General features: G+C 43.3%; 1 protein-coding gene across 1 annotated transcript in view; it reads right to left on the bottom strand.

The window, feature by feature from the left end:
• Positions 1 to 22,927, bottom strand: part of RBL2 (RB transcriptional corepressor like 2) — a 177,348-nt gene that overhangs the window by 22,333 nt on the left and 132,088 nt on the right. Inside the window, exon 18 of the mRNA XM_033942896.1 lies at positions 14,551 to 14,727. Coding sequence (XP_033798787.1) covers positions 14,551 to 14,727 — 177 coding nt within the window. The remainder of the gene's footprint in view (positions 1 to 14,550; positions 14,728 to 22,927) is intronic.

Raw genomic sequence — 22,927 nt, 5'->3', positions numbered from 1 at the left:
TCCTTTGAGTGCAAAAATATTTCCTCCTATTTGTTTTAAAAGTATTTCCGTGTAATTTCAATGAGTGCTCCCTGGTTTTTATACTTTTTGAAAGGGTAAAAAATTGATTCACTCTTACCCAATCTAGACCACTCAGGATTTCACAGACCTCAATCATATCCCCCTTCAGCCGTCTCTTTTCCAAGCTGAAGCGCCACAATCTTTTTTAGCCTTTCCTCATATGAGAGAAATTCCATCCTCTTATCATTTTGGTTGATGATCTTTTCTAATTCCGGTATATCATTTTTTGAGATGCAGTGACCAGAACTGTGCGATACTCAAGGTGAGGTCACACCATGGTGCAGTAGAGGTATTATAATATTCTTGGTCTTAGTTACCATTCCTTTCCTAATAATTCCTAGCATCCTGTTTGAAATTTTCTGGCCAGTGTGCGGCTGCAGCAAAAAAAGCAGAGTAATATCTACAATGACACCCAGATCTTTTCCTTTGGTGTTGACCCCTAACGTGGAACCTAGCATAAGGTTAACTATGATTTGGAATATTCTTCCCGATGTGCATCACTTTGCATTTGTCCACATTAAATTTCAGTTGCCATTTGAATGCCCAGACTTCCAATTTCCTAAGGTCTTCCTGCAATTTTTCACAGTCTTCATCCGTGAATTTCAAGTTTATTAAAAGCTTGTTATACCGCCAAATCAAGCTTCAAGGTGGTGTACATCTAATAATTAAAATATTACAAAATAACATAATTCATAGTATAACAAAAGGCATAAAACAAAGCATAAGTTTATACAAAATTAATACAAAGACAAACAACAAGGAAGGAAAACATACAGAAAACAATAGGAACAGGGGGAGAACTACCATGTATTAAAGTACAGATAGGAGGAGGGAAGCTACGAGAGGGAGGGGAAAACCATAAATTGAAAACTGAAAGAACTGAAGGGGGGAGATGTCCTTAAGAGGACGGTTATGGCCCAAAGGCATCTTGAATCAGAAAGGTTTTCAGCTTTGATTTAAAGTGATTTAGGGTTGTTTTGTCTCTTAAGTGGGCTGGAGCAGAGTTCCAAAGTGAAAGAGCAGTAACTGAAAAGTTATTATTACACATGGTATTTATGTGTCTTAAGGATGGTATGGAAAGCAGGTTTTGTGATACAGAACGGAAAGTTCTTTGGGAGTGTAAGATATCAATATTTTATTGATGAAATCTGGTTGACAAGAAATTAGAGTTTTGAAAGTTAGTAATATGATTTTGAATGTTATTGGTGTTCTATAGGGAGCCAATGGGCTTTGATCAGCAATGGGATCAATTTTCTTGCATGGGCTTTGATTTTAATGGAGGTGTTTTGCACTATCTGTAGGTGTCTTAATTCCTTGAGGGTAATACCCTTATAGAGTGCATTACCATAAATCGAGGCGAGTGATCACGAGTGAGTGGATTAAGATATTTAGAGCTGAAGAGTCCAGTAATTTTGAAAGAGAGCATATCATACGCAGTCGGCAAAAACATTTCTGAACTACTGAACTAATTTGTTCATGATATGTTAATCTTTCGTCAAGGATAACACCTAGTAGTTTAATGCTACTTACAATTTGTATAGGAATGGAATCTAATTGAATAGGACTGGATAACAAAAGTCCGTGTTTGTTAGGGAAAATCATAGTTTTTGTTTTATTACTATGCTAACATGTTTAACTTGCTAACTGTTTAATGCTAACTGCGGCCCTAAGTTTAGTATGCTGCGGTTCTGGAGAGTTTGCGAGACACTGCTTTAAAGAATGATCTTTTGGCTCTAATAGCCTCTTTCACTAAACCTTTTAATCATGCTGGCTGTTATTTGTTCTTCTTTCCACTTTTGTTAATACATGGAACACATCTGGTCTAAGCTTCCATGATGGTATATTTAAATGTTTATTAAGTATCACGCACCATTTATCTAAAAAGTCCTGGTCATCCTGATAAATGGTGGTTCCTTTCATTATCCTGAGGCCTCGTGGAATTCCCCTCTGTTGGCAATATTCTGAAGAGAAAGACATAAGGTAAATCATTCTTGATGAAATCTTTGTTAAGATGAATGACTTCTTTCCATCTGTCTAATGTTGTCAAAGGTGTTGCAGTGTTATCTTCAATCGAAAGCTGATTGCAGGAGTGCACATAATGTTCTTCCAGATAGCTGAGTACATTGTCCTAGGAGGGAAAGGCTATGTTGTGGTGCAAAGTCCAGAAGACAAACAACAAAAATTGTGGAACAGGATCAGATGTATCAGTTGTGTTTAAAAAGCGTTAATAGAACATATAATAATGTCCATGCCTGATTTAAAGTCCTTTTAGCTTCTTTTCAACAATTTTCCTCATTTTATCGTAGTTACCTTTTCAAAAATTAAATGCTGCTACAGAAAATTTCTTTAGCAACTTCACTCTAGATATCTTCTCAAATTTGATCATGCTATGATCACTGTTTCCCAGCTGATCTAACACCATTCTCTTGTATAACACCATGAATTCTAGTATAGACTAAATCTAAAGTAGCTCCCCCTTTTTATTGGTTCCTAGACCAGTTGCTCCAAGAAGCAATTTATTACATTTAGGGATTTCATCTCCCTAGCACTCCCTGAAGTAATATTTATCCCATCAATACTGGAGTAATTGAAGTCAAACTCAAATGACAGGGTAGAGTAGACTGCAATCAAAGACATCAAACAATTCTACTCTCTTCTACTGGAAGAGGACAGATACTGGCCACCATACTCAATAGGAGTGGAGATAAAAGATCTCATCAAAGGAAAGGAGCTTTATACTTCAGCAATCTGCTGTAACATAGTAAGATGTCATCATAGGTCTAGAAAAAAACATCACTGAATCTTAGAGCAGAAAGCACAGCCCACCTCATTCACAAAACTGACGGGATATATTAACTATGTACTTATCTTCCAAAAAGCTGTCTGCTTCCAGTCCCGCACAAAATAGGATCCAACATGGATATCTCCGTAAGAATTTTTTGGAAATCTGTAAAGTGCCTGACACAGGCAAGTTTCAGTATTTCTACCCTCAATATCATCAATTTCCATACAAAGTCACTGTAAGACACTATCTTTGTTTCTAAACAATAAATTTATTTTCAGTAAGAGACAGGCGTATCATAACTATGGGTGATCAGATCATAGGACCTCCTATAATCTTTATATTATTTCAGGTCCACATCCTGACTCCAAGTTTTAATCACGCCTGTCTCATCCTACCTCCCTCACTTTTTTTGCATGGAAAAACTAACAAAAAGATACTTCAGTAATCAAAATATCTTGTTTCAAGGCTAAAAAATCTTTCCTACTATCCTGAGTTGCCTTGGTAACATCTGGATAAATCCAAACTCTTTGACCTAAAATCAAGTTTTCCAAGTTTATCTAGTATTTGATGCATTGATAATGTGGTTTACATTTAAAAATACAATAAAAAATGTGGTTACATTTTTGACAGATAAAGACAAATAAAATATGATAACATTTAAATGTGTGCTTCTAATTCCATATTGATGCTCACTGAGTCCTGCCTGAAATATAAGTATATGCTGATTGAATAGAAGCTGTGAGTTATATGCATCTGGAAAAAAAAAAGATTTTAAAAGTGATCTGAAACATTCTAAATTGGATTCAAACCTATTGTGAACAGGGAGGGCATTCCAGAGTTGTTGACCATTAACTGAATAAATACGCTCTCTGACAGAAGCATATGTGACATCTTAGACGGAATAGTGAGAAGGTTTTGTTGAAGTGAATGAAGTATGCAAGAAGATATATATGATATCAGGTATTATCAAGATAAGGCGGAGATCATGCAGAACGAGTCTTAAAACCAAAAGCAAAATCTTATATGTTGAATGATGATTAATAGGCAACCAATAAGCAGATTTTAAGAATGGAGTCAAAAAGCAAAAGAAGTCCAACAGGGTCTGCAGTGCAAAAATGGCAAGCGAGAAGCAAAAATAAAACTGCAGATTGGTATGTACAAGATGCAGGCTATGTTTATTATACCAAATATTTAATGCAGTTAAATGTTACCACCTTATTACAAACCAAGAGACCCGACACGGTCTGTGTTTCAGAGAACACCCTTCGTTTTCGCTTTAGCTTTATTTAGCGCCGCACTGCTGACTGGTGACCTTCTTTTAAACAGGCAATTGTTTTATACCATTTTATTGCGGTTTTTTACAAACCTCGTCAACCATGGATCCCTGAAGAAGGTGTGTTCTCCGAAACATAATAAACATAGCCTGCATCTTGTACATACTAGTCTTTAAGAATGGAGTGACATGATCAAATTTCTTTTTCCCAGTTATTAATTTTATAGAAGTATTTTGAATTAGTTGTAGATGACGAATGTCTTTACACCCGATGCCATAATATAGAGAATTACAATAATCAAGTGTACTAATTACCAACATGGTCTGAGAATTACAAAAGTAAAACTTCATGAGAGCATTCAGATGTTGATCTAATACAAACAAGGCAATTAAAGTTGCCCTAATAGCTACTGGTATAGGTTCCACAGTTTTATCTTTATTTTCATCTTTTCTTGAGGGTACATAAGAACATAAGAAGTTGCCTCCGCTGAGTCAGACCAGAGGTCCATCTCGCCCAGCGGTCCGCTCTCGCGGCGGCCCATCAGGCCCACTGCCTGAACAGTGGTCTCTGACTAATTTTACAAATTTCCTCTAATCCTATCCCTATAACCTTACCTCTACTCCTATCTGTACCCCTCAATCCCTTTGTCCTACAGATACCTGTCCAGACCTTCTTTGAAGCCCTGTAGCGTGCTTCTGCTTATCACATCCTCCGGTAACGCGTTCCATGTATCCACCACCCTCTGGGTGAAAAAGAACTTCCTGGCATTTGTTCTAAACCTTTCCCCTCTCAATTTCTCCGAGTGCCCCCTTGTACTTGTGGTTCCCCATAGTTTGAAAAATCTGTCCCTGTCCACTTTTTCTATGCCCTTCATGATCTTGAAGGTTTCTATCATGTCTCCTCTAAGTCGTCGCTTTTCCAGCGAGAAAAGCCCCAGCTTTTTCAGTCTGTCAGTATATGAGAGGTCCCCCATACCCTTTATTAGCTTAGTTGCTCTTCTCTGGACTCTCTCAAGTACCGCCATATCCTTCTTGAGGTACGACGACCAGTACTGGACACAGTACTCCAGGTGTGGGCGCACCATTGCACGATACAATGGCAGGATGACTTCCTTCGTCCTGGTCGTGATACCTTTCTTAATGATACCCAACATTCTGTTTGCTTTCCTTGAGGCTGTGGCGCACTGCGCCGAAGCCTTCAATGTTGTGTCCACCATCACTCCCAGGTCTCTTTCAAGGTTGCTCACCCCTAGCGGTGATCCCCCCATCTTGTAAGTGAACATCAGATTCTTCTTCCCAACATGCATGACCTTGCATTTCCCTATGTTGAAGCTCATTTGCCACTTTTTGGCCCACTCTTCCAGCGTTGTCAGATCTTTTTGGAGGTCTTCTCAGTCCTCCATGGTTTTGACCCTGCTGTATAGTTTAGTGTCATCCGCAAATTTAATAACCTCACATTTTGTTCCCGCCTCTAGGTCGTTTATAAATATATTGAACAGAAGTGGTCCCAGCACCGACCCCTGTGGAACTCCACTCGTGACCCATTTCCAATCCGAGTAATGGCCCTTTACTCCAACCCTCTGTTTCCTGCCCGCCAGCCAGTTTTTGATCCATCGGTGGACCACCCTTTGCACCCCATGGTTCCATAGCTTCCTTAGCAGTCTTTCGTGTGGTATCTTGTCAAAGGCTTTTTGGAAGTCAAGGTAAATGATGTCTATGGATTCCCCTTTATCCACCTGGCTGTTTACCCCCTCAAAGAAGTATAATAAGTTCGTGAGGCATGACCTGCCCTTGCAGAAGCCATGCTGACTCGACTTTAGCTGCCCATTGTTTTCGATGTGTTCCCAGATGCTGTCTTTAATCAGCGCTTCCATCATCATTCCCGGGACCGAGGTCAAACTCACCGGCCTGTAGTTTCCCGGGTCTCCCCTTGAACCTTTCTTGAAGATGGGCGTGACATTTGCTATTTTCCAGTCCTCCGGAATCTCTCCAGTTTTTAAGGATAGGTTACATATCTGTCGAAGTGGCTCAGCTATTTCGTTCCTCAGTTCCTTAAGTACCCTTGGGTGAATGCCGTTCGGACCTGGCGATTTGTCACTCTTTAGCCTGTCTATCTGCCTGATTACATCCACCTTGCTCACCTCTAGTTGGACCAGATTTTCATCCTGATCTCCTTTAACGATCTCCTCGGGTTCCGGAATGTTGGTTGTGTCCTCCCTTGTGAAAACTGACGTGAAGAACTCATTTAACCTGTCCGCTATCTCCTTTTCCTCTTTTACCACTCCCTTTCTGTCTCCATCATCCAGGGGTCCCACTTCTCTGTTATTGCAAGTCATATTATATCCTCTACATTCAAATTAACCTGTGGTTACCACAAGATTCGTCTCTGTCTCCTGTTTTAATATATTTTTGGCATCTTTGTTAATTATTATTGAAGAGCATGGAACTTTAGCATACAGTATTGTTATGCGGATGATATCTTACTGGTAGCCAAAATAGATCCAATTAGTCTAAGTCTTAATGATTTACAACAAAATATTTTGTTCACAAATACATGGTTGAATAATAATCACTAATAATAAAACCCTAAGCGCGCATGCACACTCCTACCTGCCTGATCCGTGGCAGGTAGGAGTGCGCATGTGCGCTTAGGGTTTTATTAGCTTGGGAGGAAATGTCTGGGGCCTCTGGAGCGCAGAGGGGCAGAACGGGCCGACGGGTGGCGGCGGAGGAGAAGCAGTGGCACTGGTGGCAGGAGCAGGAACTCTGAGGGGCGTGGGACCGGAGAATTGCTTCGAGGCGATGGGTGGCGGAGGAGGAGGAGGAGGAACAGCAGCAGCAGCACTGGCGGCAGGAGCAGGAACTCTGAGGGGAGTCAGGGGGGGAAGTAACAGGAAGGGAGGCCTACTGCTGGACATGGGGAGCAAGGAAGAGGTGCTATTGGAGAGGGGGGAGGTAACAGGAAGGGAGGCCTACTGCTGGACAGAGGGAGCAGGGAAGAGGCGCTGCTAGATGGAGAGGTAAAAGGAAGGGAGAAGACCTACTGCTGGACATGGGGAGCAGGGAAGAGGTGCTGCTGGACAGGGGGGGATAAAACGAAGGGAGAAGGGCTGCTGCTGGACAGGAGGAGCAGTGAAGGGGTGCTGCTGGACAGGGGAGACGTAAAATGAAGGGAGAAGGGCTGCTGCTGGAAAGGGGGAGCAGGCAAGGGGTGGTGGTGGACAGCCGAGAAAAGAGAGAAAGAAAGACAGACACACACATCTATTCTGGCACCCGTTAATGTAATGGGCTGAAAGACTAGTAAATAATAAATTGTGGGACATGGAATTGAAAAACAAATTCCAAAGGTTGGTAAATTCAAGTATTTAGGGATCATAATGGATTCCATTCTATCTTTCAATGATCAGATCTCTGAAATCTAAAAAAGGGATTTTATGTTTTATGATAAATTTGGGCTATCAGACATTTTTGATAAGAATTTGCACATATTATTACATACTTTCTTCATGTCAAACTTGATTATTGTAATATTGCTTACACCGGTATCTCTCAATTTAATGAGATGACTTAAGACCTTACAGAATACAGCAATCAAACTTTTAGGGCATAAAAGCAAATGCAATCATGTCACTCCTCTTTATTTGAAATATCACTTGCTTCCAATACCCTATAGAATTCAGTTGAAAATACTTATGTTAAAGCATACAGTACTACCCTGATATTCACAGGGGTTCCATTCCAGGAACTCCCACGAATGTCCAAAAACCGCGAATACGTTTTTTAGGCAGGGGAGACTGGCGAGGGCAGCTGGCAAGTGAAGGAAATCATTCGCTGTATGCTCCAACCGCCTCTTCCTGTACTAAAGTCGGGCCTCACCAATCAGGAGCTGCTTTGACACGCAGCTCCTGATTGGTGAGGCCCAACTTTAGTACAGGAAGAGGCAGACGGAGCATACAGTGAGTGATTTCCTTCACTAGCTGGCGCTCCGGCTGCCCTCTCCTGCTTCTCCAGCTGCCCTCTTCTGCCTCCCCTTCGCAATCGGAAAATACTGCGAATGACCGGGACCGCAAATTTGCGGGGGAGCACTGTAAATCTTCAAATATTTCACATCTAGGATATCTGAATTCTTTATCCCTTATGCACCTAATCGAACTTTAAGGTCTCTTCAAGATGATAAGACTAGTTATTCTTTCAATTAGAAGGACTAGATGGGAGACCACTCAATCTAAGGCTTTTTTTTATTTGGCACCCGCATTATGGAATCATATGGAATCAAATTTCTTTTTCCCAGTTATTAATTTTATAGAAGTATTTTGGAATTGGAATTGAATTTTAAAGCATTTAACACACTTTTAAAAGCTTATTTTTTTAGTTAGCTTTTGGAAAGAAAAATTCTTGTCACAAGGTTTCTCCTTTCAGGCTCAACAAATTCCAGGTTGATTGTGTGTGTCTGTGCTCGTTTTTACTGTCATAAATAATAACAGTATGTCAAATTTTTCATATAAACATCTCTGGAATCCCAAAAATTCCACCAGAGCTGACAAATTATTTATATCAATTTGCTCATCTTGTACTTGATCCACATTTCCATGGCCCTGAGTCTTCTTAGAGTCAACAGGTTTATAATGGAAGATTAGGTTTTCACCTTAGATAATAATCTTTATGTTAGTTCCTGGAGGATTCAGTACACTAGGTGTTCAATCCCTTCCCACAATCCGGGAGTTGCAGAAATCCAAACACTTTTCTGAACATGTGCTCCTCCAACCTTAGAAAGTTAGACCCCTACAGTTCAGTCCCAAAGCCAGAACAGATCCATGCTCCTGTGCCCCCTTATTTGTCATGGAAAAAGCCAAATAAATCCAATGGGTGATCCAGGTCTTATATGCTGACCTACCACGCCAAGGCGGGGCAATCAGGACAAAGAGGGATCAGACAGCTGAAAATCATTACTCCTCTCAAAAAAAAAAAAAGAGAGAGCAAGACTCTCTTGACGTCCAATGTGCATAAAATCTGATTCTTTCTTTCTGAGCCTGTGGAATGAAACACAGGCAAACGAACTTCCTGGTTGACAAGGAAAAGTGGAAACCAACTTCAGTATAAAGGAAGATACAGAACTACTCCTGCCCCCGTAATACAGAGAAAGGGAACCCTGCATAAAAGAGCCTGAAGCTCCAAAATATGCCTTGCCATAACAATGGCGACCAGAAAGACAGCCTTGATCATCAGATCCAGAAAAGAAACATCCTTCAGTAGCTGGAATGGGGCTTCCACAAGGCCCTGCAGAATGATGGCAAGATTCCACGCAGGGAAAGGATGACGCAAGGGAGGTTGAAAGCAAAACACCCCTCTCAAAAACCTGGTCACATCAGGATGAGCAGGAAGTGAACTAGAACCCCTGCATGTCCAGTAGCACAAAAGGCCTGCTACCTGAATCTTAAGGGGAGGCCACCACTAAAACCTTATCTAAGTCTGCCTGAAGAAAAGCTAGGACCACCAAAATGAGAGATTGCTAAGCCTCCACTCGGTCCTTAGCACACTGTTGGAAAGCCTTCCAGGGCTTGGAATAAGAAGCCATAGTAGAGGATTTCTTGGACATCAAAAGTGTCGAGATGACAACATCTGAATAACCGCATCTCATCAAGGCTGAGTGCACAAGAGCCATGCTGCTAAGACCAAAACACTGTGGATTCTCCATGGGTACTGGACCCTATCTGAGAAGGTTGCGATGAAGGAGGAGTGTGAGTTTCCTGTCCTGCTGCAGATGGAAGAGAACCGCATACCACAGATGATGAGGCCAGTCCGGAGCAACTAGAATCATGAGGTCAGGATGCGTTGCTATCCAGCGGATGACCCAACCAAACAGAGGCCATGGAGGGAACACAGAGAGGACCTCGTGAGCCGGCCAAGGTTGAACCAAAGTGTTCAGCCCTAAGATTCTGCACTCTGTTCTTCGAATGAAGAAGCGCTTGACCTACAAGTTCTCTGCTGAAGCCCTCAAGTCCATTAGGGGTTGACCTCAGTGCTTTATGATCAGATGGAATGCTTTCCGTGAGAAGGACCATGCTCCAGTGTCCAGGATTTATTGACTGAGGAAGTCTGCCTGTACGTTGTCGACTCAGGCCACCTTCACCACTGAGAGAGACAGAAGATGCAACTCCATCCAGCGAAACAGCATGTGAGCTTCCTGGCCCAAGGCAGCACTTCTTGTGCCCTCTTGAGAAGTGACATACGCCACAGGCGTGATGGTGTCTGAGAACACTCGTACCGTTTTCCTTCCAGTGGGCTGGAGAGCAAGCAATGCCAGCTGAATCACCCAAAGCTCCAGACGAGTGATCAACCAACGTCTCTGATGTGGAATCCACTGCACCTGAATGAAGAGGACCCTGCAGTGAACATCCCAATTCGACAGGCTGGCATTTGTCAAAATATTGATCCACTCTGAGATCTGAAGGCGCTTGACCTAGCGGAGAGCCTCCCCCTGAAGGCAAACTGCTGTGAGCTGGTTCCAACCAGGGAAGCAGCATCTGAAGGGGATGAGGCTGCGTAGACCACCAAGAGAGAAGGGACTCCTGTAGAGAGCACATGTTAACTCTGGCCCAGGGGACCGCCTCCAAGGAGGCCGTCAGGGATCCCCAGTATCTGCAGATAATGCCAGGAAGTGAGAAGGTCCAGGAGACTGCCAATCTGCTGCTGAAAGTTCTGTCTGCATGGCCTGGGAAGAAACATATAACCCTGCCGGGTGTCAAAGAGAGAAGGCCCAGATACTCCAAGGTCTGTGATGGTGTCAACTGGCTTGTCTTAAAATTGACAATCCAACCCAAGCGCTGCAGCAGAGACACCACCATCTCCGCTACATGTTTGCACTCGTGTCAAGACGGAGCCCAGATCAACCAGTCGTCCAAGTAAGGATGGACCTAGACACCCTGCCTGCAGAGAAAGGCCTCTACAACCACCATCACCTTGGTCAAAGTGCGGGGAGCTGTTGTGAGACCAAAGGGAAGAGCCGTAAACTGGAAATGCTGTTGTAGAACATGGAAACGCAGAAACCTGCTATGCTCTGGAAAGACTGGAATATGGAGGTAAGCATCCGTGAGATCCAAGGAGCTCTGTCATAGCCAGACGAGAGAGCTCCTGAACGGGGATCTCTGCCACTGGCGAAACCGGCTTAGAAGAAACCTATTCACCCGTCAGCTACATCATACAAGCTGGGTTGAAAGCAAATGCTTTCCAGAGGAGCTGAATAAAGTAGAGAATGACAAGGGGACAAATTTTTCTCCATCCCCACAGGAACTTATTTTCCTGTCCTGGAGAGTTCTTTTTCTGTCACTACCCCATTCCTGCAAGCTCCATCCTCATCTGCACAAGCCTCAAACACTTTAAAATCATAAGTGTTCGAGGCTTATATGGTTAAGGCAGAGCTTACAGGAATGGGGCAGGCACAGGGACAGCAACAAAACTCACGGGGATGGGAAGGGGAAATTGAGTTCCTGGGGGACAGGGAAAAATTTGTTCCCGTGTCATTCTCTAGAATAAATTCTAGGGAAAATTCACACCCCGTGGCCACTGCCGGACCCTCCTGAGGCACCCACATCATGCCAAAGGAGTCCCCCGACTCGGAACGCAGCTGTGTGGTGCCATACTCCAGAATGGGCCTCTGGGTGATACTTTGTTCTGAAACCATGGACCCAGGCCGACTTCCCAGCCCTGGAGGATCCAGAGGTGGCGAAGCCCAAAGCTCCTGCCCTCTTCCCTCATCGCACTGTGGCATGTGGTACACGGTTGCTGATCTGGCACAATCAGTGCACAAATTTAACAGATTAGGGGCTGAAGAGTCTATCCCAAATGATTCTGAACAAAATGGAAGCGGTTTGAGGCAGAAATAAAGCTTTAAAAAATAAATAAATAAATAAAACCCTAAGATGGCCGCCACTAGCTAATTCACGACATAAATGGCAAAAATAAAGAAATTCTGAAAATAAAAAACAGTGATTTGTGGTTTGGGGAGGTGGGAGACCTGAACCTTCCCCTTAGAAACTCTAAAAAATGAGTTTTACCACATTCCACAGACCACCCCCGAAGCTCTCATAGGAAAAAATGGACGTGTACTTACAGTCTGTGCAGTGCCTGCCTGTCAGCTCTATAACACTGCAGCTGAATGGAGCAAAGGATTTTCTGCCTCAGAAACTGCTCCAAATGACCAAACTTGAAGATCTTTGGACTGCCAGTCAGACGTACTTAAACTGTAACTTCCGCCTCCATGAAACAAACTCCACGCGACTGGGGTCGGGAAATGCAGCCTGCGCCCTGAAATCCGGAGGGACTTTTACTCAGGATGCATACAGCCTGCGCTTAATAAACCTTTGACAAGGTCAGAAGGTATGCGATCTCCCAGGGGAATGGACCCAGAGTCCAAGAAGGGTAGCACACAGCAGGCTAGCTCCACAGGTCCACAGAGTTTCTCTGTGAAGCAGCAGTCTGGCTCCATGGGATTGCATTCATTCCTCTGACAGAGGACCACTGCAAAGGGGTCTCATGGCACTGAAGCCACCAAAAAAGATGAACCTTAAACAAAAAAAATACAGAGCAGAGCAGACATGCACAGTTTGCTTGCACAAATTGAAACTGTAGGGGGCTCTAACTCTAAAGTAGGAGAAGCACATGCTCTGAAAAGTATTTGGATTTCTGCAACTCCCAGATTGCAGGAAAGGGATTGAACACCTAGTGTACTGAATCCAGAAGGGACGTAACAGAATATACTTTATTAAATGGAGGAACAGCTTCAGTGGAAAATTTTAAAAATTCTATAAAGGTATCACAAACATTTCTAAGGAGCCCTAGGAAAATTCAAAATGTGAAGATTAAGCTGCCTATTAAAGTTCTCTCTGTTCAATTTTCCTTTGCAATTGTAGTCTATCATTAACCACTATTGTGTTCAATTCTGGAGACCACACTACCGAAAAGATGTGTTGAGAATTGAGTCGGTTCAGCGAATGGCTACCAGGATGGTTTTGGGGCTCAGGGAACTCACGTATGAAGAAAGGTTAAAAAAACTGCGGATGTACTCACTGGAGGAGCGAAGGGAGAGAGGGGACATGATTGAGACCTTTAAGTATATTACTGGGCGTATAGAGGTGAAAGATGATATCTTCAGTCTTATAGGGCCCTCAGTAACCAGAGGACACTCGCTGAAAATCAGGGGAGGGAAATTTCAGGGTGATGCGAGGAAGTACTTCTTCACTGAAAGGGTGGTAGATCATTGGAACGAGCTGCCTCAGAGGGTGATTGAGGCCAGCAGCGTGTTAGATTTCAAGAGAAAATGGGATATTCATGTGGGATCTCTAGGAGAGTAAGAATCAGGGAGTGGGTCATTGGTATGGGCAGACTCGATGGGCTATAGCCCTTTTCTGCCGTCAATTTCTATGTTTCTATGTTTCTATGTTTCTATATTCGTGAAGATTTTTAATATCTCCTTGTAACTAAAATCACCATTATATGGTTGCCCAATTAGCCAGCTTTCCTAATCTCCGTAAATATTTCTTTATCTGTCTGCTCTTTTTGTCTGGGGCAACGATAATAAAGCTCCACCTGTATACTCCTTCCTTTCATACATGGAATTTCTATCCATAAGGATTCCATGCTTCTATCTATCGGCCTCCTTTAACAAAGCCGCGCTAGTGGCTGCCATACGGCAACAGACCCGAAGCCCTTTAAATCTCTATTGGCTTCGGGGCTGTTAGTACAGCACAGCCGCTAGCGCGACTTTGTAAAAGAGGCCATATGTCAGGCAGAATATTTATTTTGTTCGATTCAGTTCCCTCTTAACATATAGCTTAACCCCCCTACAATTTGATCTACTCTATCTTTGCAAATATAATTTGTACCATAGTAACACAGTGTTCCATTGATTGTCCTCCTTCCACCATGTGTTCATATATTTATATTGTAAAATCAGAAACCCAATTACAACATCCCTTGATCAAAGTATACATGCCACAGTTTTTAGATAAGTAAATAATTTTATAAATCCACAATTTGCTACCCTGTGTATGTGTATAAAGGCCACACAAGTCTTAAAATGACTTCCTTAAACCAATAAATGTACTGTCATTTTGAAAGTCCCAGGTAATAAAATATTTACCTGGGTAAACTTGCCCGATTACAAAGTGCCCTCCCCCATGCAGGGGTTCGTGGCATACACACACACACACATTTAAAAGGGGCATTGCTTTGGATGAGTTTAGGTTGAAGGTAAATGTTACATAAACCCAGTACATAACATTTTCCAAAGTATGGGAGCAATCCTCCCTCATTGTTCTATGCTTTATTTTTCTTGCTGTAATTCTTCTGCGGACCACTTGTACAAAATGTTAGCTATCAAAATCAAGTCAACAGAATGTCAGAAATGCTGAAGAAACCTTTTATTTATACTTACCTTGGCCATTACATAGATGGCACACATCATCAACTGATCTAAATGTCTGTCCATCATCAGCTCTGTGCAATGCACCATGGAAAATTCAAAACAAGTCCAAATTTTCTTTCTCAGGTCATCAGCAATCTCCAGCTTGATACAGAGATCCCTCAAACGAACACTTGCTAAGTAATACACCTGTTGGAGGAAAATGAGAGATTAAGGATACCTGCTCTAAAGAAAAGCAGCCATTACTGCCCAGATAGCACAGTTACTTACCATAACAGGTGTTATCCAGGGACAGCAGGCAGATATTCTCATATATGGGCGACGTCAACCACAGAATCCCGATGCGGCCAGCTTCACAAGAAGACTTGCTTGAAGAACTTTTAGAAAGTCTGCGACTGTCGCACCACGCATGCGCAAGTGCCTTCCTGCCAGACGTAGAGCATGCGTCTCCTCAGTTCAGATAGCTAGCTAAGAAGCCAACCAGGGGAGGTGAGTGGGTTGTGAGAATATCTGCCTGTTGTCCCTGGATAACACCTGTTACGGTAAGTAACTGTGCTTTATCCCAGGACAAGCAGGCAGCATGTTCTCACATATGGGTGACCTCCAAGCTAACCAGAATGGGATGGTGGGAATGTTGGCAATTAAGGAGAATAAATATTGTAATACTGCCTGGCCAAAGTGGCCGTCCAATCTGGAAAAAGAATCCAGACAATAATGAGAGGTGAATGTATGAACCGAGGACCAAATGGCAGCTTTGCAGATTTCCTCAATAGGAGTAGATACAAGGAAAGCTACAGATGCTGCCATGGCTCTAACTTTATGAGCTCTGACTCGACCCTCTAGATGCAGTCCAGCCTCAGCATAGCAGAAAGAGATGTAAGCAGCCAACCAGTTGGAGATGGTGCACCTGGAAACTGGATGTCCCAACTTGTTTGGATCAAAGGAGACAAAAAGTTGAGGAGAAGACCTTTGTGGCTTAGTCCTTTGTAAGTAGAAAGCCAAAGCACGCTTGCAGTCCAGAGTATGAAGAGCTGTTTCTTCATGGTGAGAATGAGGCTTTGGAAAAAACACTGGAAGTACAATGGATTGATTGAGATGAAATTCTGAAACAACTTTTACTAAGAATTTAGGATGAGTACGGAGGACCACCTTGCCATGATGGAATATTGTGAAAGGTGGGTCTGCTACTAAAACTTGTAGCTCACTGACTCTGTGAGCAGACATGAAAGCAATGAGAAAAACCACTTTCCAAGTGAGATATCCGAGATGAACCAAGACATTGGTTCAAATGGAGGCTTCATCAATTGAGCAAGGACCACATTGAGATCCCAAACCACTGGAGGTGGTTTGACATTGAAAAGTCCTTTCATAAATTTGGAAACCACAGGATGAGCAGATAAAGGTTTCTCCTCCAACGGCTGATGGAAAGCAGCAATTGCACTGAGATGGACTCTAATAGATGTTGATTTGAGGCCTGATTGAGATAAAAGAAAAAGGTAATCCAGAACTGAAGACAAGGAGGTAGACTGAGGCTCCTTGTGATGAAGAGCGCACCAAGCAGAAAACCTAGTCCATTTCTGGTTGTAACAGTGCCTAGTGGTAGGCTTCCTGGAAGCCTCTAAAATGTCCTTGACAGATTAAGAGAACTGTAGATTGACAGTTACATTGAAAGGTATCAAGCTGTCAGATGCAGAGACTGCAGGTTGGGATGAAGTAGAGAACCCTGACTCTGTAAGCAGAGACAGAAAAACTGGTAGAAGTAGTGACTCCCTGCTGCTGAGTTGAAGTAGAAGGGAGAACCAAGGTTGTCTGGGCCACCGAGGAGCAATCAGAATCATGGTGGCATGTTCGTGTTTGAGTTTGACGAGTGTCTTGAGGATTAGAGGGAATGGAGGAACGTATACAGGATTTTGCTCATCCATTCCAGGAGAAAAGCATCTGCCTCCAGGCCTTGAGGAGAGTAGATCCAAGAGCAAAACTGAGACAGCTTGTTGTTGTGGGGAAACGAAAAGAGATATATTTGAGGGGTTCCCCACTGAGAAAAAATGTGATGGAGAGGCAACAAATTGAGTGTCCATTCGTGAGGCTGTAGAAGACGACTCAATTTGTCTGCCATTAAGTTTTTCTTTCCTTGAATGTAGACCGCTTTCAGAAAGATGTTGTGAAGAATTGCCCAATTCCAAACCTTCTGAGCTTCTTTGCAAAAAGGGAGGGATCCTGTTCCTCCCTGCTTGTTGACACAGTACATGGCTACTTGAATGACTGTACGAATGAGGACTAATTGATTGTGAAGAAGATGTTGAAAAGCTTTGAGAGCATTGAAAATCGCTCCAAGTTCCAACAAATTTATATAACTCTGATAATCTGCGCTGGACCAATGCCCTTGAGTACAGCGGCCATCGAGATGAGCCCCCCCAAGCGTAGGTCGAAGAATCTGTCGTGAGGACCTTCTGATGAGGGGGCATTTGAAACAGTAAATCTCTGGATAGATTGGAAGAGAGCATCCACCATTGGAGAGACTGTCTCAACAAAGGAGTCACAGTAATGCGCTGAGAGAGAGTGGATCGGAAGCCTGCGCCCACTGAGATGCCAGGGTCCACTGAGGAATTCTGAGGTGCAGTCTGGCAAAAGGAGTCGCGTGAACTGTAGAGGCCATGTGACCCAAGAGAACCATCATGTGTCTCGCTGAGAGTGAAGTGAGGGGCAATACTTTGTGGCAAAGTTGTATGAGAGTATCCTGACGTTGTTGAGGAAGGAATGCTCTGAGTTGCACGGTGTCCAGTACAGCTCCAATGAACTGTAGGGTTTGAGGGGATTGTAGCTGAGATTTTGGAAGTTTACTTCGAACCTCAAACTTTGGAGGAACCAAATAATCCGTTGGGTCACTACAATAACCCCCTGAGATGTTGAATCTTTGAGCCAGTCATCCAGGTACGGGAAAATCTGAAGACCATGGCTGTGCAGAGCTGGTGCTGCTGCTACCACCACCAAGCACTTGGTGAAAACTCTGGGAGATGAGGCCAGGCCGAAGGGTAGCACTCTGTATTGATAGTGATGATTCCCCATGAAATCTGAGGAACTTGCGAGAGACTGGGTGAATGGGAATGTGAGTGTAAGCCTCTTTGAGATCTAGAGAGCATAACCAATCGTTGTGATCCAGAAGGGGATACAAAGATGCCAGTGATAGCATCCGGAATTTTTGATGAGAAATTTGTTGAGAGCTCTGAGGTCCAATATAGGTCGCAGATCTCCCGTCTTCTTTGGGACAAGGAAGTAACGGTAGTAAAACCCCATGCTCTGCTGTTCCAGAGGAACTTCCTCGATGGCACAAAGATGAAGCAGAGTTTGAGCTTCCTGAAAAAGAAGGGTGAGCTGCGACGAATTGTAAGGACACTCTCTTGGGGGGGGGGGGAGATCTGGTAGAACCTGAAGAAAGTGAAGAGAGTAACTCTCCCTGATTATTGTGAGGACCCAGATGTAATGAGTTCCCATCATTGATAAAAATGATGGAAATAACCTCCGATGGGAAGAGGAGAAGACAGAGGCAGAACGATTGAGATTATGCTCTGCGTTAGGTGGTCAAAAAGGCTAAGTGGACTTGGGCACAGCAGGAGTCTAAGGTTTATGCTGCCGTTGTTTTTTAGGAGGCGGCCTTGAATAAGGTGCTGACTTCTGTGGATAACGCCTCTGATAAGATGGAGAGGGCCTATAGCTCTTAGCAGTGGAAGGCTTTGGCCTTACAATAAAGGCAAATGATTTCTCATGCTCCGACAAGCGCTTTCTAGCTGCCTCAATGGAGTCATCAAACTCATTTCCCTGACATGGGATGTTGGCCAGTCGATCTTGCAGGTTTGGATCCATGGCCACCGAGAACAGTGACCCTGGAGGACATCTCAAAAGTATCATATGCAGCCTGAACCATATGCATGTGCAGTTGACCTAGAGTAGAATACATATGCTGGAACTCTGAAAGCTGATTTTTTTGGGAAATACTTGAAGAAAACAGGCATAGTATTGATCCAATGCTTGAGATAAGATGTAAAGACAAAGTTAGTGTTTAAAATCCAATTTGTCATCATCAAATTTTGATACAGCAGACAGACAAACTTGTCCATGGTCCTGCCCTCTCGGACAGACAGGACTGTGGCATAAGCCTTGGCAGGATTGGTTCTTTTTAAAGAAGATTCCATGAGAAGATATTGATGGGATAGTTGAGACTTCTCAAATCCTTTGCAATGAACCATCTTATGTCGAGATTCTAGCTTTGCCGGCACAGCAGGAATTAAGTATGGTGTATCCAGATTCCTTTTGAAAGTTTGAGAAAGAATGCCATTCATGGGTAATTTTAAAGAATCCCTAGGAGGATCAGACATACCCAGTTCTAAATACTCCTTAGAGTATTTTGAATCAGACTCCAAGGCAATGCTGAGATCTTTACTCATTTGACACAGGAATTTAGTAAAGGACACAAGATCAGAAGAGGTGAAGTGGAACGAGACCCCCTCAAAGTTTCCCTGATTGCAGAGAAAAAAGGTGAAGCCTCCATGGAATATTGATAGCGAAGATCCAAATCCATAGGTAAAGATATGGAGGAATGTCCACTCCTGGAATGAACAAGAGAAACAAAATGTTTCCTTTTTGATGAATAAGCTGGTGAAGAAATCTCACAGGAGATGAGCTCGACTGTTGAGAATGTTGTTGATGAGTTTCTGCAATCAATGTCCTGGACAAGGGAGTTGGAGGCCTGGGTCGAGACGAATACATGGACAGATGGTGTGGAGATGAACTATGCCTCGGAGGACAAGGCATTGATCAAGTTGAGTCCAGCCTCGATGAGGAGTGACGAGGTATCCTCGTCTTGTGCCTCGAAGAAGGTAATGCCTCCTGCTGTGGAGGACTGGAAGTTGAAGATCGAGGTCAAGACACTTTCAAGGACTCGGCTCCTTGTATAGAGTGTTCAGATTGACCTCGAGGCACTCTCAAAGACTTGACTTCTTGTGATACTGCTGAATGCTCAGGCTGGACTGCAGGAAGCAGGGTCGAGGCAGGAGTTAATTTGGCAAGCATATTACCAGACTCCTGATACAGAATAGCCTCCAACATATTCTGCAAAGCTGCGGCACCGAGATCACTGGAGCTGGTGCGGCTATAGACTCCAAGGAAGATGATCTCGACTTGGCTACCTACTTCTTGGAAAGCCTCTAAGCAACAGGTCCTACCAAGCTCGCCATTGGAGTATGTTGTGACTCCTGAAAGGTTGGCTTCAATATCTTACCTGAAGGAGACACTGAGGAGAGCGGCCCTTCCAGGGATGATTTTGCCAATTTCCCTGAAGATGGAGGCTTTAGTGAGGCCGAAGTCGAGGTCGAAGATTTAAGTCCTGTAGCAGATTTCACCACAGTCGAGATTGAGGTCGGAGTCGAGGGTTTTGGAGGCAGTTTCATGGCTCCGAAAATTTTTTTCAATCTGGACTCGACAGCATTTAAGGGCTTGATTTTGAAATGTAGCACAGCAGGCGCACGACTCCAGATGATGGTCTGGTCCTAAACACTGAACACACCACTTATGTGGGTCAGTGATAGAGATCGCGCGTTGACACTGGCTACACTTCTTGAACCCTGTAACTGGCTGAGACATGGAATGGAAAATGGCCGCATCCAAATCAAAACCTTTAGGCTGACACCACGGAACAGGCCCTGCCGTGACACGATGGAAAAAATTGAAAAATCACTTAAAAAAAACAAACACGTGCACCACAACGATTGTGAAAAAATAAACATGAGCCACGGCGATGAGAAGGCATGGTACGAACTAAATCTCGCGCAGAACGTCGAAATGAGGTCTTCTCAGCTCCGCGGAAAAGGAGACGTGCACCCTATGTCGGACGGGAAGGCACTCACGCATGCGTAGTGCGGCAGTCGCGAATTTTCTAAAAGTTCTTCAAGCAAGTCTGCTTGTGAAGCTGTCCGCATCGGGGCTCCGTGGTTGACGTCACCCATATGTGAGAATATGCTGCCTGCTTGTCCTGTGATAATGTATTGGTTGCTTGCTACTGCATACAGTGGATAAAAAAAGTAAATATGACCATAGAGGGACATGTTCTTAAAGAATATCATAATATAAATAAGTGGGCTGGATGCCTCTCTCAATATTCTTAGTGGATTACAACAGACATCTAAAAACAAATTAACAATATAATTCAAATGAAACCAATAGGCACATTTCACTAGAGTGCTAGTTGTACAGAATGTTCATCCATCCACATGCAAGGGGCGGGCACTCTGTTTGGAAGTGTGCACGTGCAGCCTTTGTCAAGCAGGAACAAACAAAAACCAACTGCAGATGTGTACAAGATGCAGGCAGAATTTATTGTGACAAATATAAATTTATAAAAACCTTTTTCCCAAACAAGGGACCCGACACGGTCCGTGTTTCGGACAAACCTTCGTCAGGGGTCCAATATGCAAAAAGGTTTGAAAAATATGCCACAAAAATATGGAATAAAAAATCATAAACCAAAAGGTCCAATGTGCCGAGAATCGCCAACTCCTGTAAAGCGTCTCACAAAGTTCCATATTTTTGTGGCATATTTTTCAAACCTTTTTGCATATTGGACCCCTGACGAAGGTTTGTCCGAAACACGGACCGTGTCGGGTCCCTTGTTTGGGAAAAAGGTTTTTATAAATTTATATTTGTCACAATAAATTCTGCCTGCATCTTGTACACATCTGCAGTTGGTTTTTGTTTGTTCCTGGTTGATTTTTTCTGCAGATAAGGTTGGACCTCTCCTTCCTTTTTTGTTGCTCTCTGCCTTTGTCAAGCAGCCATTAAATGACACACGTCACCTCTCATGTCCACTGCCTCTGCCACAGTTGTTTCCTGCAATGTGCAGCTGCAGCAATTAAATGAGTTAAGCTGCAGGACCTTCCCTTTCAGCATGCTCTACTTAAGACTCTGCCACCCCAACCCCTCTAAAGTCGCTTCCTGTTTTGGAGGGGTGGGGCCAGGACAAACAGAGGCTTTAGCAGCGCATACATGATGAAAGACCCTGTGGCTCTACTTTACTGCTGCTGTTATAAACTACAGGAAACATAAGTGGCACAGCAGAGGAGCCATATCCACTTGAAATGGAATGATAAAGGAAGGAAACCAATTTCTTGAGGTAGCATTTGCTAACCCTTAACAATTCCTATGTTACTCCCCCATCTACTATATCCCTTTTCCAGGTCCTTCCTTATCTTAATACAGGTAGTCATTGACTTACGACCTATCTAAGTTACGACTGTTCGACCTTACGACGCGACTTCTGCTTTCCGAAGTCTCGCTACGCAGGGGTGTTGCCCCACATGAGTTTTTGCCTTGTTGTTTTGGCAATTCATGCAGGAGAAATGACAACAAAGAGGAAATTGTCTCTTTCCACTCCTCAGCCTTCCAAAAAGGAAAGAAAGGCCATAGATCCGGACACCAAAATTATAATAAAACAGTATGAAGGAGGAAAGAAAGTAAATGTGATCGAATGTGATATCACACTCTACTGTGATATCACACTCTACTGTGTAGACTATTATAAAGGACAAAAATAGAATTCACGAAGCTGTGAAAGGTTCTGCACCTTTGCGGTCAACAGTGATTACAAAGCAACGTACTGGGCCCATCCATGAAATGGAGAAATTGTTAAACATTTGGATGGAAGATCAGATTCAAAAGCGGACGCCCTTAAGCCTCTTTACAGTACAGTCAAAGGCTAGAAGTCTGTTTGGGACTATAAAGGAACACGATGGAGAAGACTACAGTCAAGAATTTGTGGCAAGTATCGGTTGGTTTAAGAGGCTTAAAAATAGATTCCAGTTACATAATGTTCGGGTGACTGGAGAAGCAGCGAGTGCAGATGAGGAAGGAGCTAAAAAGTTTGTTGATAGTTTAGAAGAAATAACTCAAGGTGGAGGGTTACCTGGCAGAGCAAATTTTTAATGTGGATGAAACAGGGTTATATTGGAAGCGGATGCCAGGACTCACTTACATCCACAAAGAAGTCAAAAGCATGCCAGGATTTAAAGCACACAAGGATAGACTCACTCTACTGCTTGGAGGGAATATCAATGGGTTCAAGCTGAAGCCCTTATTAATTTACCATTCTGAAAATCCACGTTCATTTAAGAATGTGTACAAGCACACTTTGCCAATTTATTATAGATCAAGCTGAAATGCCTGGAAGAAACAGGCTTTATTTGAGGATTGGTACAGTAATTGTTTTATTCCTCAAGTGCGTGAGTACTGTTTGGAGAAAAGAATCCCCTTCAAAATGTTACTGTTGCTTGAAAATGTGCCTGGACATCCACATCACTTAGCTGATTTTTATCCCAATGTGATATTTTTACCCCTAAACACT

The sequence above is a fragment of the Geotrypetes seraphini genome, chromosome 4 (assembly GCF_902459505.1).
Source record: "Geotrypetes seraphini chromosome 4, aGeoSer1.1, whole genome shotgun sequence".
In the NCBI taxonomy this organism is placed as follows: Eukaryota; Metazoa; Chordata; class Amphibia; order Gymnophiona; family Dermophiidae; genus Geotrypetes; species Geotrypetes seraphini.
This window is presented reverse-complemented; position numbering and strand designations above follow the sequence as displayed.